The following is a 16,669-nucleotide window of genomic DNA, read 5'->3' on the forward strand; positions in this document are numbered from 1 at the left end:
TCTCTCTCTCTCTCTCTCTCTCTCTCACACACACACACACACACACACACACACACACGAGCGATCCAATTGGTGCTGTTTTCTACCTATTTCTGAGACCATCCCAATTTGTCATTTCTTGCTATGACAAATGATGACACTTGTCAACTCATGTCCTTTCCTCCCAGGCAACCCTCTGGTAGTATAGTTGAGGCAGGGTCTATCTAAACCATTCTCCCTTATGAATCCCTAACTGAATACAGTATAAAACCCAAAGCCCTTTAGTATAGGGAAAGTCTTTCACTTGCTCCCCCTTCTCCCTTTGCTACCCTCACTGCCCCAGGAGTTAGCAGTTCCTAATTGCTTGATGCCACAGGCCATACTCTTTGAAGACATCCTGCCCTCCAGTGTTCCTTTTGAACCTTATCAGAAGACTCATCTCAAGCGTCTTCTTGGTAGTAGTGTGCCTTCACTTTCCACTGTCAGGACTAGGAATGGTCTCCTCCACTTTGAGCAACAGGGGCTACACATATTCCCACCGTATTGAAAGAAGATTGCAAATTTAAGGATACTAAAACTCTACTGTCAGTGGTTTGCTAATTTTACGGTGCCTGATAATCCCAAGACCCAAAACCCTGATGATTAAATAGCTACTATCCAGTTTAGGAAAGAAAGCTGCCAAAGCTATAGCCGTCAGCAGACTTTATTTTACTTTTCGTCTTAGTACGTAATGTCTCCTGGATTCGAGAAGACTTCCTGGATGTTGTCTTTTAAACTGAAGTGCATAATACTGTGTAGGTAATCCCATGAGAAAGGTGTGTCATTTTAGATACTGGGCATTACTATAGGACAGTAAGTTTTGGCAACTCTCTGTGCCATAGACATGGGTACTGGAATAGCTATTGCAACCCCCTGACATTAATTCTAGGGACAAAGGAAGCAGGTTTAGGTTTTTTTTTTTCTTTTAATCATAGAATGTAGATGGGCTCAAAGTTGACAAGCAAGTGAAAAACAGAATCAAGCACTTCCCTTTCATGCCAAGCTCTGACTGATTGAGCCATACCAAGTATCAGAGTATCTTCCCCCCCAAAGGGAGTGGCACTGTTAGGAGGTGTGACCTTGTTGGAGTAGGTGTGGTCTTGTCAGAGGAGGTGTGTTACTGTAGAGGCAGACTTTGAGGTTTCTTATATGCTCAAGTCATTCGTGCGCAGTGTCTTAGTATAAGATATAAGAGTCCTTACCTTCTTCTCCAGCACCACATCTGCCTGCATGCTGCCTTGCTTCCTGGCATATGAAAAGAGACTAAATCTCTGAGCTTTAAGCCTCAACAATTAAGTATTTTCCTTTATAAGGGTTGCTGTAGTCCTGGTATCTCTTCACAACAAGAGAAACACTAAGACACACACTAACAACACAAATGTTAATCTGGCTTGCAAAATACTAAAGCGTGGGGCCTGCAAGTCCCTGGGGTTAGAGACAAGCAAGTGTCTGAGATTTTAAAGAGCCTCTGCCTCCACGCACAGCGCGAGCTTCCCTTTGACAGCTGTCACCGAAGCATAGCGTTAATTTATCACAGAGGAAGTGACAGGAATGTTGTCAGAAATAGAGGAACACGTCTGAAAACGGGGACTTTGCTCCCAGTTCAGATGTGCATGTCACTAGATACTCCATTCAGTGATTTTTTTTTAAGTGATTGGGATCTTGAGAAAACCAGCGACAGCCAGCTGATGAGCTGGAGTGACACTGGTGTATGCCCAGAGTACTCAGATTCTTGGGACGAAGAATGTTCTATAAGCTCAGAGCAGCAAACGTTCTCTACAGGGTCAGAAAGTAAATACCGCAGGCTTTGCAGCTCACCCGGTCTCTGTCCCAACTGCTCAGCTCTGTCATTAAAGTACAAAGATAAGCCCAAACAGTACGTAGACCTAAAAGCATGGCTGTACCCAATAAAGACAATTCATGGACAATAAAATTTGAACTTCACATAGTTTTTGTGTGCTACTAAATATTATTTCATTTCAAACATCAAGGAGTGTCTAAAAATATCCAGTTCTTAGCTTGGAGGATGTACCAAAAGGAGACAGGTAACAAAATGCAACCTGCAGGCAATAGTTCTTACCCTCCATACGAATCACACTTTAGAGAAACGTCAAAAGTACGCCAAGACTGCTCTTTCAAAGGACGGTAAAATGGAAAGGATGCGGGCCAGTCCATTACAAACATCTAAGATGAGGGACAGGGATCCACACCCTACCTGGAGGGCTATCACATGCTCGTGCACAAGGAAGTGCAGGCAAGTGCAGAGGCTACTGAGCTGGAAACCCTAACCACTGCAGAAACCACAAGCCAACTTCATCTGAGTACATCTCCAATGCAACACAAGCCCTGAGCTGAACCACACCACTCCCGACACACTAAATACCCTTTTATTGTCCCAGCAGCTTTCTCTGATCCTTGTTTTTATCAAAAGAGGCTGAAATATGTTGCTCCATTTGGAAGTCCTTAATTTTAACAAGTGATAACACAGGTATTTTATTGGCAAGCTACTTATTTTTTAATATTTATATATTTAGTTTATGTGTATGGGCATTTTTGCCTGCATGTATAGCTGGCTGTGCACCACAGGTGTGCCTGGTGCCCATGGAGACCAAAAGAAGTTGCTAGATGCTTTGGAACTGGAGTTAGGTAATTATGAGCTACTTTGCAGGTGCTGGAGATTAAAGCCAGAACCTCTTTGAAATAGCAGCCCATGCTCTTAACTGGTGAGCCTTCTCTTCAGCTGGATCTTGATCTTTCAAGTGATTTAGGCTAACTGGCATAGACTGGGTCAGGGACGTGAGCTAAGCATCCTGCAGGTGCTGTAGTGGTCCAAGGATGTGCACTAGTTCAGATGAGTAACAAGATCATAATTCCAGGCACACTGGTATTGGAGACCATTGGCTAAATGGCACACTTTGGGGACATCAAGTACTCTTGAAAGGAGAATGGGCAGGGTGATGCCTAGAACTCCTCCCATCTCTGGCATTTCTTACAGCACTGGTGTTGCCATGCTGGTTTGGGGAAAGGACCAAAGGCTCCTAAGAGTTAAGGACCTCATGGGATCTTGTGGATGGTTCTGGGTCCAGATGCACAGCGCTAATCTGACACCCATGAGATTTCCTAAACCTTCACAACATTTAACTATTTAACTAACCCACTACGTCCTTCTTTCTTCCCTCTCTTGAACTCAGCTCCCTGAGATTGCTCGACACCATTGAACAAGAACCTCGCATCCCCTTTGGGCCCCAGTGTCTGAGTTTATTTGCGGTATCCTCCTGGCCTCCCTCGTTTCCATTCCACCTCTCCAAGATCAGCCCTTCCATCTGAGCAGGAGCCAACACAAGTCAGAATGTTTCTCTATCCCATCTCTTCTGCCTCACTTGCACCCTGGCTTTCAAACATATCAAAACCTGTCCCTTCTAATTCAAAAATATATTTATTTTTTTTCTCTGATGTGAAATCCAAACCACAACCTTAGATCCTTCTCCCAGACTAAATTATCTGAAGAATGAAATTTGCAAGATCCACATTATCACCCCCGCATTGACTGTTTTCCTTAGAAAATATTTTGAGCATTCAAAGATCAGCCAGACAAACACCCCTGGGATGGGAAATGATGTTGAAAGATTAAAACTTTTCCCTGTATGTATGAGAGTTTCTTGACATAGGTGTTCCAAAGGTGTTGGATGACTTGATTATCTAAACATATTCATTTCAACTTTACAAATAAAGCATGAAGCTACTTTCCATAGTGACTATGCTAACTTAGAATTTAGAATCTGGCCAAAATACGAAACATAAAAACTCTGCCCTGTTTCCCTATTTTTCCCTCCCAACTTCACCAACACGCCATTCATCCGACACTAGGTTTTGTCAACAGGAATAAGTGAAATATCATTTTCCTTTTCCATTTTGCAAGTGACTTTGAGCTATAGGCAGCTCAAATATTTATTTAAAGCATTAAATAAAGAAGGTTAAGGTACTTGCTGCCAACCCTGATGACCTAAGTTATCTCTGGAGTTCACACAGTAGAAGGAGAGAGCTCACCCCTTCCAGTTACCCTCTGACCTCCACATGCTACGTCTCACTGGATAACTCCGTTCCTCCTGTAGTATTGCTTGCATAGTTTACCCTTTGGCCCTTGTACTGATAGTACTTATGAGTTTGTAAATGTTCTTTCCATGTTTTGGATGCTAACCCTCTCCTCATTGTATAGGTGGTAAATGCCAATTTAAAGTCTTTATCTAACTTCCAACATACCAGTTTAGTTATAATGTCATAAAAGTACACCATATTTTAACATCTTAGGTTTGTCATGCTATGTTTCAGAAATTCTGTCCTACCCCAATGCCTACATTTTAATACTTAAATTGCTCCTGTCTTGATTTTTGTATTTATGTTCTTAATCCACCTGAAATTTATTTTCACACTGTCATCTGTTTTGTGATGCTGATATTGAACTCTCCAAGCATCTTTACTTAGTAGTCTATCCCATTGCATGTCAATCTTCAATATTAGATTTTGATGTGTTTATTTTTCTATCAGCTGAGTCAGCTTCTAAATATTTCACTTTTATTATGTTAATTTCCTCCAGGGCCAATTTTGCATTGCTTTAACAGTCTTAACTTTACCGGGAGACTTGGTATCTGATAAGATGACTACCTCGCTCTCCTCTCTTCTTCCAAATACATCTGGGATATATTTACTAGGATCAAACTTCCTCTTGGGTTTTTGTCTCTGGGTCAGGTGTGGTACTTGCTTCTTACACCCCATGTGTACATGTCTCTCTTTCGTTACTAAGTATCTCATTTCTTTCCTGCAGTAACAATTCATTTCAAAACTAAGACCTTGCACATTTTAGGTACTCATTACTTAGCTGCCTATAGTTTTGTAGCTATTCTAAGTGATAACTTTTAAATTAACTTTTTTCTTTTGCTGGAGAACAAAAAATGCAATTTATTTTACTATGTTGCCTTTGTATCCAGTAAGGCTGGCACTAAACACTCTTCTGAGTTCTGATTATTAGTGTGAACATTTTCTTAAGTTTTCTCTGTTTAAAATTGGATTTCAAATGATAATAGCTGTATTGCTTTGATTATCTTTATGCATGCATCTGCTTTTTAATGTTTTGCACAGTCTGAAACAACCTGTATTATCGGGAATAGAAAACATGACAGCAGCTATGCATGTCTTGTTCTTGTTTAAAAAGCAAAAGTTTAGTGTTTTATTGTTAGCATGTTTGGGATTAATATCTGTCACTGGATTAAGACAAATCTTACTTATTCCTGTTTGCTAACAATACTTTAGAAACTCTGCCTCTAATTTAGTGGTTTTGTTGTTTTAATACTTCTTTTAGAACCTTTATTCTTATTCAAGTTGGAGCTCAGACTCTCTATGTGTCCAATGCATTGGCATGACCAGAGCGCTTCAAGCACAGTTGGGGTGGGCTTTTATGATAGCAGAGGTTGAGGTGAGAGACTTCTGAGATACGGGCTGGAGGGATGGCTCAACTGTTAGGGCTCACAACCAAAAATATGAGTTTTAACCCTTTCAAAAATATTTTCTTACATTTCTTTGTTGTGAGACATAATGCGTACATGTGAGGGGAGAGGGAGCTCGCTTGAAGGCACTCTGTCCTTCTACCTCGTGGGTTCCAGGGCAAACTCAGGACATCAGGCTTGGCGGCGAGTCCCTTTCCCAGCTGCGCCATCTCACCAGACCCTGTGCTTTGCTTCTTAGATCTTTTGATGGAGCAAATCATTTTCATCAAATTTTCTAACATCTTAGCATTTCCAGGAAGAACCCTAGTTATCTATACCGATTTTAGATATTTGTTAGGTTGTAAATTGTGTTCATTTGTGGGATTGAGTGAAGGCGTAAGTCATAAACAATCCCACCCCAGTTTGGAATTATGATTAATAGGGTGGTATTTATTTAAAGGGGAGAAAACTTACAGATCAACGTCCCAGACAACAGCCCTCTGCGCAATCAGGAAGGAGTCTAAGCGCTGGAAATGGAGCAGGAAGCAAAGAGAGCGTGAGGAGGGAAGTGACTTTTTTAAAGAGAGAGAGACCACGCCCCAATGGGCTGGTATCTCAGCGGCTATTGGCTGGAGGAGCGGAAGGACCTCCCACAACAATTGAGCATACAATTTTAGTCTCATACTGCCTCATTAAAGTGTTTTCTGTCACTTTAAGATCTTGCTAGTGTAGTTAAATCAGCAACTAGACGTACTTTCAATAGACATCTCTGTTTCTATAAGCGACTGTGATGTATATAAACAAAATAGTCACCAGCTTTGACCAACCTTTTTGTTATTATAACAAGGTTAGGCACCTATCCGTGTGTCTAAGAGACAACTGTATCTCCTTTGCTATGGAACCCCCTTTCCTACCCTTCACCTGCCTTTCTGTTGATCATTAATCTATTATTTGTGAAGAATGCCTTCACACAGTAAGTGCACAATCTGTTAGTGTCTATCCATCCCTGCAGCTCTTGGGTCACACTAGTGTAACGATTTTTTTTTAAGTTATCAGATGTCTCCATTTGAGAATATCAAATTTATTTTTCTTTTAAAGTAGATTGAGTTCTACTCAGAAAATTTTTTCTCATTCAAAGCTCATAAGAATTTTTCTCTCTCTCCTGTCTGGCATTTTTATTGGTTTTTGAATAGTTAAACAGTCGATCTATTTAACATTCACCCTCGGTTACAAATTAAGATGAGAAGCCAATCCTGTGTTTCTGTGTTTTAGTTCTGCACACACTGTCTGTGGAATTCTTGGGTAATCCATCCACCGCCACCTTTTGAGTTAAAACACTGTGCTTTCATACTAAGTTCCAGCAGTCTGTGCTTACTTCCTTTGTCCTGTAGGAAGTGACTGTACCTCCGTCTCTTTAACTATATGCATTATATCCCTTTTTATTTTAAATCTTATAGATAAGTATGGTTTCTATTTCCTTCTAAGTAGTAAACTCCATGAGGGTCCAGTTTCCACAAAGGTCACAAATACAGTAGTTGATAAATAAATGCGGTGAACAAAAGAAGAAAGGACCAATAGGGTGTTACCACAAGATAACAAGAAGATACCCTGTACCCCTTCCTCTCATTCATGTACTTGCTTCCTGTCTTGGTATGATATGGTACCTGTCTGATTTCACCAGTGTGTGGGGTTGAACATGATGAAAGACCTAGAGACCTGTATCCTAATGTCAAAGAACTCCCTTTGTTTGATTACATCAATCATCAAGATGTCCAAGCCACACCAATTTGTGCCCCACTCGTCCCCAGGTGAGATCCCCGATCTCTACTCTGATGATGAGATCGAGAACATCATAAGCAACGTGAGGAACGAGGTCAAAAGCCAAGGTCTCCTGGACAGCAGAGAGAACTGCTGGAAGTTCTTCATAGACAGAGTCCGGCGACAACTTAAGGTACAGACAGACTGCTGGGCACGGGCGTGGCCACAGGGAGCTACAGGATGTGATCAACTGGACACTGTTCCTCTGAACTGTCTCAGGAGGAGGTGGTGATGATGCAATCCCCTTGTTTGACGGAGGAGCATCCCTTCTAGGATATCATTTTCCTCTATGAACAGGGCCCTCTCCTGCACAGAGCAGCCCTGGCGTTATTGATCTCTTAGCTAGAAGGATAGGCTCGCATGGGAAGATTCTATTCTGAACACGCTTTTCAGTTTTCTTGGAGATCAACAGTCTGAACCCGTGTCTGCTTCTCTGTGGATTTCTCTGATACCTTCTTGGTCCCCTGCCCCCTTTCTGATGTCTCAGGTGACTCTCTGTTTCTCCCCTGTGGGGAACAAGCTAAGAATTCGAAGCAGGAAGTTCCCAGCCATCGTGAACTGTACTGCCATCAACTGGTTCCATGAGTGGCCTCAGCAGGCCCTGGAGTCTGTGAGCCTCCGCTTCTTGCAGAATACAAAGAACATTGAGGTAAGAGGAGAAAGGACTCCCCTTAGTGTCCACCTCACCTCAGACGTCCAAAGGACAAGGTTAAAGTTGGGGGTTAGATAGAGCTATTGAGCATAACTTTCCATGTGGTGAAAGGTTGGAGAGACATCTTCAGTCTCGTTCTTTATCATCTCAGCCTGCAGTGAAGCAGTCAATTAGCAAGTTCATGGCCTTTGTCCACACAAGTGTCAACAAGACATCCCAGTCTTACCTGACCAACGAGCAGCGGTACAACTACACGACACCCAAGTCCTTCCTGGAGTTCATCAGACTCTACCAGAGCTTGCTGGACAGAAATGGGAAAGAGCTCCAGTCCAAGGTGGAGCGGCTGGAGAATGGGCTGTTGAAGCTGCACAGCACCTCAGCCCAGGTAAGCGGTGTCCCCCTCTTCCGCCTAGGAAGGAGCGGCCCCAAACCGTGGCACTGAAAGTAAAGGTCTGAGAACCTTCTGTGGTCATCTCAAGCCCCCATAGCAACAGGAAGAAGATCAAAAGTCCAGAGCAAGTTACCCCAGCGGAAGCACACATCTTCAGCTTCTGGTCCTGTCTGCTCCCACTCCCTGAGTCTGGAATCCTCTGAGGGACTTCCTCCCCTTCCACATTGCCATCTTCTCCTGCTCCATTTTCCTTTCCCCTTCATTCACTGCCCTTCTGGTGTAATCTCTCTTGAGTTGCTATAACAAAATACCTTAGGTGGAATCCCTTATAAAGAATAGAAAGTTTTCTAGCTGGGTGGGCTGTTAATCCCAGCACTGGGGAGGCAGAGGCACGCAGATAGATCTCTGTGAGTTCGAGGCCAGCCTGGTTCCAAACAAACCTAGTTCCAGAATAGCTAGGACTGTTACACAGAGAAACCCTATCTTGAAAAAAAATAAATAAATAAAACAAACAAAAAGAACAGGAAGGTTTTTTATAGTCACAATTCTGGAAATTCAAAAGCATAGCCCCTACATATGTAAAAGCCAATGAAGGCCATATGGTGGTGGTAACCACACACAGATATGTGCAGTGTATACAGAAGAGGGGATTTGGAGATTCCAGGCGTGTTTTTTTGTAACACCCCTTTGTCATGTGCACCAATCCTGTCCCATGAGACAAGACCAGCATTAATCCATGTGTAAGGATAGAGGTCTTATGACCTAGTTGCCTTCTACACTGAGGACCACACTTCTAGCACATGAACATCTGGAGAACACACCACACCCAGACCACACATCTTCCATACTCAAAACCAAGGTGAACGAATGATGGGAAGAAGTGGTTCAGGGCTATGATAATGTGTGTGTATGTGTATGTGTGTCTGTGTGTGTGTGTCTGTGTGTGCTGCATTTTCTGACAAAGAGCCCTTAGAGTCTCATATTTAAATGAATCTTGTCTTATTTCATCCATTTTGTAGGCTACTTATTAGTAGTTGGTCATGTTAAGAAGGCCCTTTTCATCCTATCCATTCTGTATTTTTTTAAATTAGATTTATTCATTTTATTTTATGTGTGTGTGTGCTTCCCCTGGATGTATGTATGTACACCACATACGGGTTTGATACCCACAGAGGTCAGAAGAGGGCATTGGATTCCTGGAACTGGCATTACAGAGGTTATGAACCACTATGTCATATATCACTGAACCTGATAGAAGAGAAAGTGGGAAGTACCCTACAAAAGATGGGCACAGGAGATCGCTTCCTAGGTACAACCCCAGCAGCACAGACATTAAGGGCCTCATTGAATAAATGGGACCTCCATTCTGTATTTTTATATTTACTCTTTCAGATGGAACTGGCTTTATTTCTTCCAACCTACTGTTCTGTCCTTAAGGACTAGAAGAAGTTCAACACTACTTTGCCTCCACCTGATCTTATCAAATACCGTAACCTTCCCCTCAAGGGCCCATTTCTATCCTGTTTATCAGCAACCAAGCCAGCTGCTAACTGAGGTAGAGGCATTTCAGGAATTTGCACAATTAAGGTGCCATTATGCTAACACTAATGAACATCACATGTTCCTGTAGATACATAGGCCTCTTGATGAACATCCTGTGTTACCAAAAATATCTGGCCCTTTCTTTGCCTCTAAATTTTGCCTTTGGAATTAATTATGCTTTTGAACTTTCCTCTCTCTTCTCCTTATTTTGGTTCATTGATTCAGAATACAATGTATCTAAAGGATTTAAGTTCACTCAAGGGGATGAAGTGAGCTTTTGCAATCTGATAGGAAAATTCCTCTTCTACCGTGAGGTTCTGTTCATCTGGCCTGGCCTCTCCTCTAGGAGCAATGAACGGGCAAGCTGCACCATTCCTGTACCCAAATCTATTACTTTCTCTCTGAGTTTTTCAACCTGCTGGCCATTTTCTCTGCATTATAGAAGAGGTTTTCAAGTTAATTTCAACCATAATATTTTCACAGTATGTAATACTGCTTTTGCTTTATATGCTTGCAACATGAATTTTAATTATGCCATTGCACTTTAATTCCTAGTGGCCCTTCCGCATCTCACCCTTATCAACACACTCAATTGCACTTTACTTTGTCTGCTTGCCACAAAGGGGTTAGTGAAATTTTTGGTACCTGCAAATCCAGCAGCTTTTGCCATGTTTTCTCTAGTCTGATGATGATGATGTGTTCTTCATCTTCTAGGTTACACTGCTTCCTTATTTGTTATACGGTTTGGGTTTAATTATTTTTCTTAGTTTACCTTTAGGCAAATTGATATCAGTTCAGTGTTTGTCACCAGATCGTTTGTGTAATGACCAATACCCTGTCTCGGAGCTCCAGTTCCTGGGAAACTGAAGCACACAGATCGCAGGCAATGCACTGGTGTGACCAGCACCCTGTCTCCGAGCTCCAGTGCATGGGAAACTGAAGCACACAGATCGCAGGCAATGCTCTAGCGCTCTACCTCACATGCCTCTGTGCTGCTGGACGGTCTTCTTTTTATCATTTCCCTTCTGTTTCCTTTCATCTCTGAATTGCAGTAGAGAAAATCAGAGTATCGTCCCCTGTACGGTACCAGATTTTCTGATATCTCCAATTTCTTTCTTTCTCCTGTTACCACCTAGAGGTCCTGGAACATCCTCCACACCTCCTCCAGCACCTGTGCCCCCTCCTCCTCCGCTGGTTTATTTGTGCCCAGAGAGGTAGCCAGGAAGTGAAAGGGTGTGGAATGTGCCCTGACTCCACGAGGCAGACACTGCTATCTCTTTTGTTCAGATGCTGTGTCTTTAAGTAGACGATGAAGACAGCACAAAGACCCACGCTCTCAGTGGAGGTGACCTCTATTTAACAAACCAAGGTCAGGTTTTCTCAGTAGGAAAATCTAGCTCTCTGTGCTTAGTGGAGAATCTCAGCCTTGAGCTCAATATCTGCCACCACCAAAAACCAGATTCTCCTTCTATGTTCTCGACCTCTCTGATTACCACTTCTAGCAACCGATTTATTCACACCAGAAGGTTCCCACATCCAAGAATCCCCAAATTCTGTGTTTCCCACAGGTTTCAAAATCTGTCCACTAAGCTATTTCACCAATTCATTATCTTCTAAAAATGCTTCCTACCTGATTGTTTTTGACAGAGTGACTTCTCTGTCTCTCCTCCACTCCAGATGTGCTTCACCCATTCATTACCCCACATCATCCATCTCTGCCTACCTGGGACCATCCTCAGCCCTGCTCACTCCTCTCTCCTTCGACACTCACACCCAAGCCATCAGAATGTCTCTGTTAGCTCAGGGCTCACTTATGCTCTGCACCCCACTCCCTGCACTGCCACCAGCCCAGTCTGAGCTCCCGGTATGGGACAGTCCTAGCACTCTCAGAACTCACTTATCTGCTTCTGTCTTTTTGTCCCCCTGCTGTCGGCCACCAACTGAGCAGCTGGGGTGATTCGTTCCAAAGAGGAATCAGACCCTGTCTTTTCTGCCCAAGACATTATGGTCCCCTTCTCTGCTTCCCAGTGGCTTCCAAAGATCCCTCTAGCCCTGCCTTCCAACTCGCAGACTTCATCTCCTACTAACCCATCCCTGCAACATCCCTCTCCAGTCACGCTGTCTCTGTACCCTCTTTCAGATACGCTGGGCCTTCGCCTCTCTGTTCCCTCTACCTGGACCTCTCTCTAGCATCCCCATGCTCAGTATCACCTTTCTTGCTCAGCATCACCTCCCCCGTAAATCCTGCTCTGATGACTACAGTATAAATTGCCATTCCTCCTTGCTCTTGCCCGCCCCCCCCCCATTATTCCACCCAACTACTTCTCTATAGTAATATCTGGCACAATTTGCAAGTTATTTATTAGTTATATAATCAATTTGATCTGTTGCTATCGGTTGACTGCAAGCTCTGTAAGGACAGGAATTCTTGTCTATTTGTACACTATATCCCAAGAACCTAAAGAATGACTGCAAGAGACAACACCGATGTAATACCTGTTGCATAGATGAATCCCTGGCTGTGTTCTGGGCCCTTGCATGCTGTTCTACTCTATGCTTTTCTCTCTCCAGCTAGTTCCTGTCTGTGCGTCTTCCCCCATGTCCGCACTTTGTCAGCTGACCCTGAGTGGTTTTTCTATCCCTTCCGAAGCACTTCTAAGCTGACAGAGCTATGCCTGCCCTTATCTGTGGTCCCTTCCTTGAATTACATGTCTTCCCTTGTAGATATCACTACAGTTAATAGAAAATTAATTTAATTTAGTATAAAATTAATCTTTCATCTCAAAAACCAGTACATAGTAGGTGTTCTGTGAAAGATGTGCTTACATTGTCATGTGAGTATATGGTGGGTGAATAGACAAGTAACAGGCAGTAGGAGTGCAGGCTGACTTCGGGCCATGCTGCCTGAGTGGGAAGCCTTCTGTAAGCACTTATCAATGACTGCACAGTTTATTCTTCCAGTAAAAGTGGCATCTCCATTCCTAATGGTGTAAGCACTTTACCTGCCATTGTTTTGGTTGTTTTTTTTCTCTGGTAGGAAAAGGCTAATTTATACCATCATAATCACGGGTAAAAGGCTAATAATTTGAATTATATTGTTAACAGAATTCTACCACCTGAGTATGACAGTTTTCCGTGATCCTAATCAGTGTGAGTAGGCTGAAAGAATGTTACAGCTCCGGCTCAGACAAGATGCAAATTCATTTATTAATACTTGTTATATGAGAGGTACTCATGATTATTGCAATAATGAAAACATGAAAATTGTGCGATAGGAGAGATGGCTGCGTAGTTCTAAGTGCATATCGCTCTTGCAGAGGACTCAATTCCAGTTCCTAGCACCTGCCCCACTCACAGCTGCCTCAAACTCCAGTCCAGGGGATCCAACGCCCCCTTCTGGCCTTCACAGGGACCTGCACTCTTCAGTGCACATACCCAGCAGTGGACACTTGCATATGTGAGTGTGGTGGATTGAAAAAAAATGACGCCCCCATAGGCCCATAGGGAGTCGCACTATTAAAGCCTTGTTGAGGTAGGTGTGGCCTTATTGGAGGAAATGTGTTAGTGTTAGAGCAGGCTTTCAGGTCTCTTATGTTCAAGCTACCCCCAGTATAACCATGGGTCTTCTTCTGTGGATCAAGATGTAGAACTCTTGGCTCCTTCTCCACTACCATATCTGCCTGAACACCATCATCTCCTGCCATGATGAAAACCTCTGTATATAAGATTGAGAAGAGAAGAGAACAGAGGGAAAGAAAGAAAATACATGACATTTCCAAACACAGGATGGGCACACCCAGCCACTTACACCTGTGGCTACCAAGTACTCACACTCTGACTAGGGTGGGTGCAAAGCTCAGTGCTAGAACATTTACCTAGCTGGCACAAGGGCCTGAGTTCGATGTCTCCCACCATAGAAAAAAGAGAAAATTTGGTAGGGTGTCAACTGGTTGTCAAGGTGCTTGCTTGTAGCTCCAGGTTGTCAAGGGCATGTCTGTAATAGTAGGTTGCAATGGCATATGCCTGTAATTCCAGGTTGTCATGGTGCCTGTCGTCCCAACACTCTGGAAGTTGTGGCTGAAAGATCCTGCGTTTGAGACTGGACTAAATTATAGAGAGACCCTATCTCAAAACACCAGCAACAACAATTTGGCTGAGTCAAACTGAGGTTTGCTCGAGGTATCGTGCATACCCTGGAACTTGAAGACGTAGTCTGCTAAAAGGGATGTAAGATATTTTAGTAGTTTTCTATAATTATGTGTTAAAATAACACGCTGCCCATGTTGGTTAAATACAGTAAAGTGTTGTAATTTTTTTAATTACATGATACAGTTATCACAACTCTTTTGATAACTAACCAACCAAAATTTAAGTTGTTTTAAGAAAAACAAAACAAAATTTTAAAATACAACTTGATTCATGCAACTGAAATATCATAAACAGCTTCATCTGGCTCGGGCTGGCGCTAGCTTCTCAAATTAGGCTCTTGTACATCATGGCTTCCTCCACTCCTTGGCTGCCTTCTCTGTCACTCGTGCTCAAGCGGTGACCTCTTGTCCTGTGGCTACCTCAGGCTTATATGATGCCTGCTCGGCAGCCAATCACAGTGTCTTTTCCTAGGGTTTGCAGCCAAGTTTCCAGGTGAAGAACCATTAACTCTGATGAGCCACTCTGCCCAGAGTCAATCCTTGTCTGTGATCTGGATCCTCATTGGTCAGCCCAGGGTCAAATAGAAACTGGAACAGCACCATCCTGACTATAAGGATGCAATGTAAACTCACAACTCTGCTCCCTAAATACAGATAAAACGTTTGTATTAGAGAGGTAAACATGCTGGTAGGAAGGGGACACATCTTTGTCTGAGAGGGAAGCTACTTTGAAGTCTGTGGTGGTTTGAAGGAGATGTTCCTGTGTTCTCAGACATTTGAATACTTAGTCCCCAGTTGGTGATTCTATTTGGGGAGGCTTAGGAGGTATGAACATCACTGGGGGGCAGGCTTTGAGTTTTCAAAGCCTCTCCCACCCCCAGTTCACTCTCTCTGCTTCCTGTTTGCGGCCTGTTTCTAGCTAAAGTCTCCATGTCTGCCTGCTTCTTTGCTTCCCTCCCATGATGGTAAAGAATCCTTATCCCTATGGAACCCTGAGCCCCAAATAATAGTCCATTCCCCCCATAAGTAGCTGTGGTCATGGCATTCTATCACAGCAGCAGAGAAGTATCTAATACAAACTCCACATTCTCACAAGAAGAGCTGGCAGATTGCAGTGTCTGCTCCTACCAGTTACCCTAAGCTCCTTTCTCCAAGTGTTTTGGTCACAGCCTTCCCCAAGGACCTTAAGCTACAGGAAGTTAGTGTTCCCCACCACCACCACCATGGACATCTCTGGGAAGATGTCTGCACTTTTATCCCTGAAATATACCTCTTCTCAGCTCTTCTAATGCTCAGCATCATTCCTGGGGCTCTAGGGAGCCCTATGTGCTTGGTCATTAAACACCCAAGGTCTGCCCAGAACCCAGATGCCTTCACCATCTCATCAAGAGTTTCCCTGAGAATGGCACATGCTTCAGATGCATGGAACCAGCAGTCCTGTGGGAAGGGTTTTTCTGTGTTCCTGAGATCTTTTTCATGTTCCCGTTTTGGTAGCATTAAGTAAGAAGACATGCAAAGTGGGGTTTCGGATGTGTTTGTTAAGAGAACAAGAAAACTTTAACCCAGCCGCCTCCAATTTGTTTTTCTGTTAAAGAAGAGTCCTAACATGAACCTGGGCTCCCTGTCGCTGGTGGTTAGTGGGGAGTGGCCTCCTCCTGACTGGCAGAACCCCGCTGTCACTCCACATCACAGCTTAAGAGCTATTAAACTCCTATTCATTCTGAAGAGGATTATTTACCTTGGGCTTGAGGTCACAGCCATATCTGCAATCAGCAAAACAAAACAACCACAAAGAAAAGAGAAGAAGAAAAAGAGAAAAAAAAACCTTCAATTTTCTCAAATCTCTCAAGATTTAAAAAGAAACAAAAAGTTACTGGTGTGTTTGCTGACTGGGTGATTATGCAACTCAATCATTTTGATTTACAATTGCATCTTTGTCCTTGTAGAAGTAACGCTGCAGCTGAACAACGGGAGATGGAAGCAGATTAACCTTCCAACTCGTGAATATAAGACACGTTCCAAGGAGCAGCCTCGATTTGAGGTTAAAACAGACTCTGGCTTCCATGAATACACGAAATTAAAGAACATTCTTTTTTGGCCCCCTTTCCTTTTCTTTCTTTTGATCTGCCATGAAAGGGGAATTATCAGAGGCGTCGAAGCCTCAGTTTTATTTTTCGACTTATGCATTTTGCATCATAAAGCAATGAATCTGTTTGACGTGTTCCAGGAGCTCCAAAGTAATCTGTGGTTGTTGCACCCAATAGGCCGCAAGAAAATGAGAGGCAAGAGGTCAGCCTGCAATGTAAGGTTTATGAGCCATACTGCAAATACAAAGGACTTCTTAGCCTTTCAGAATAAATAGGTCTGTCTTCCCTTTGCACTTGAAAGGGCCATTATGTTAGACCAGCCAGTCTCAAAACCTAGGCTAGCTTCAGAATCCACAGAGGCCACAAGGCTTCACCTCCAGAGTTTCTGACTCAGTAGGGGTTGGAGTAGGGCCTGGGTGTTTGCATTATCAACTTGTTTGCATAGTCAACTTCCTCTGGGTGATGCTGATGATGCTTATGCTGATGCTTATGCTGATGCTGACGCTGATGCTGATGATGCTGGCCCAGTGAGT

At 43.2% G+C, this 16,669-nt stretch overlaps 1 protein-coding gene across 1 annotated transcript in view; it reads left to right on the forward strand.

Annotated features, from left to right (window-relative positions):
* Window positions 1-16,669, forward strand: part of Dnah9 (dynein axonemal heavy chain 9) — a 333,793-nt gene that overhangs the window by 185,890 nt on the left and 131,234 nt on the right. Inside the window, exons 46-48 of the mRNA XM_005349858.2 lie at window positions 7,307-7,449; window positions 7,804-7,965; window positions 8,120-8,353. Coding sequence (XP_005349915.1) covers window positions 7,307-7,449; window positions 7,804-7,965; window positions 8,120-8,353 — 539 coding nt within the window. The remainder of the gene's footprint in view (window positions 1-7,306; window positions 7,450-7,803; window positions 7,966-8,119; window positions 8,354-16,669) is intronic.

The sequence above is a fragment of the Microtus ochrogaster genome, chromosome 7, assembly GCF_000317375.1.
Source record: "Microtus ochrogaster isolate Prairie Vole_2 chromosome 7, MicOch1.0, whole genome shotgun sequence".
Classification (NCBI taxonomy): Eukaryota; Metazoa; Chordata; class Mammalia; order Rodentia; family Cricetidae; genus Microtus; species Microtus ochrogaster.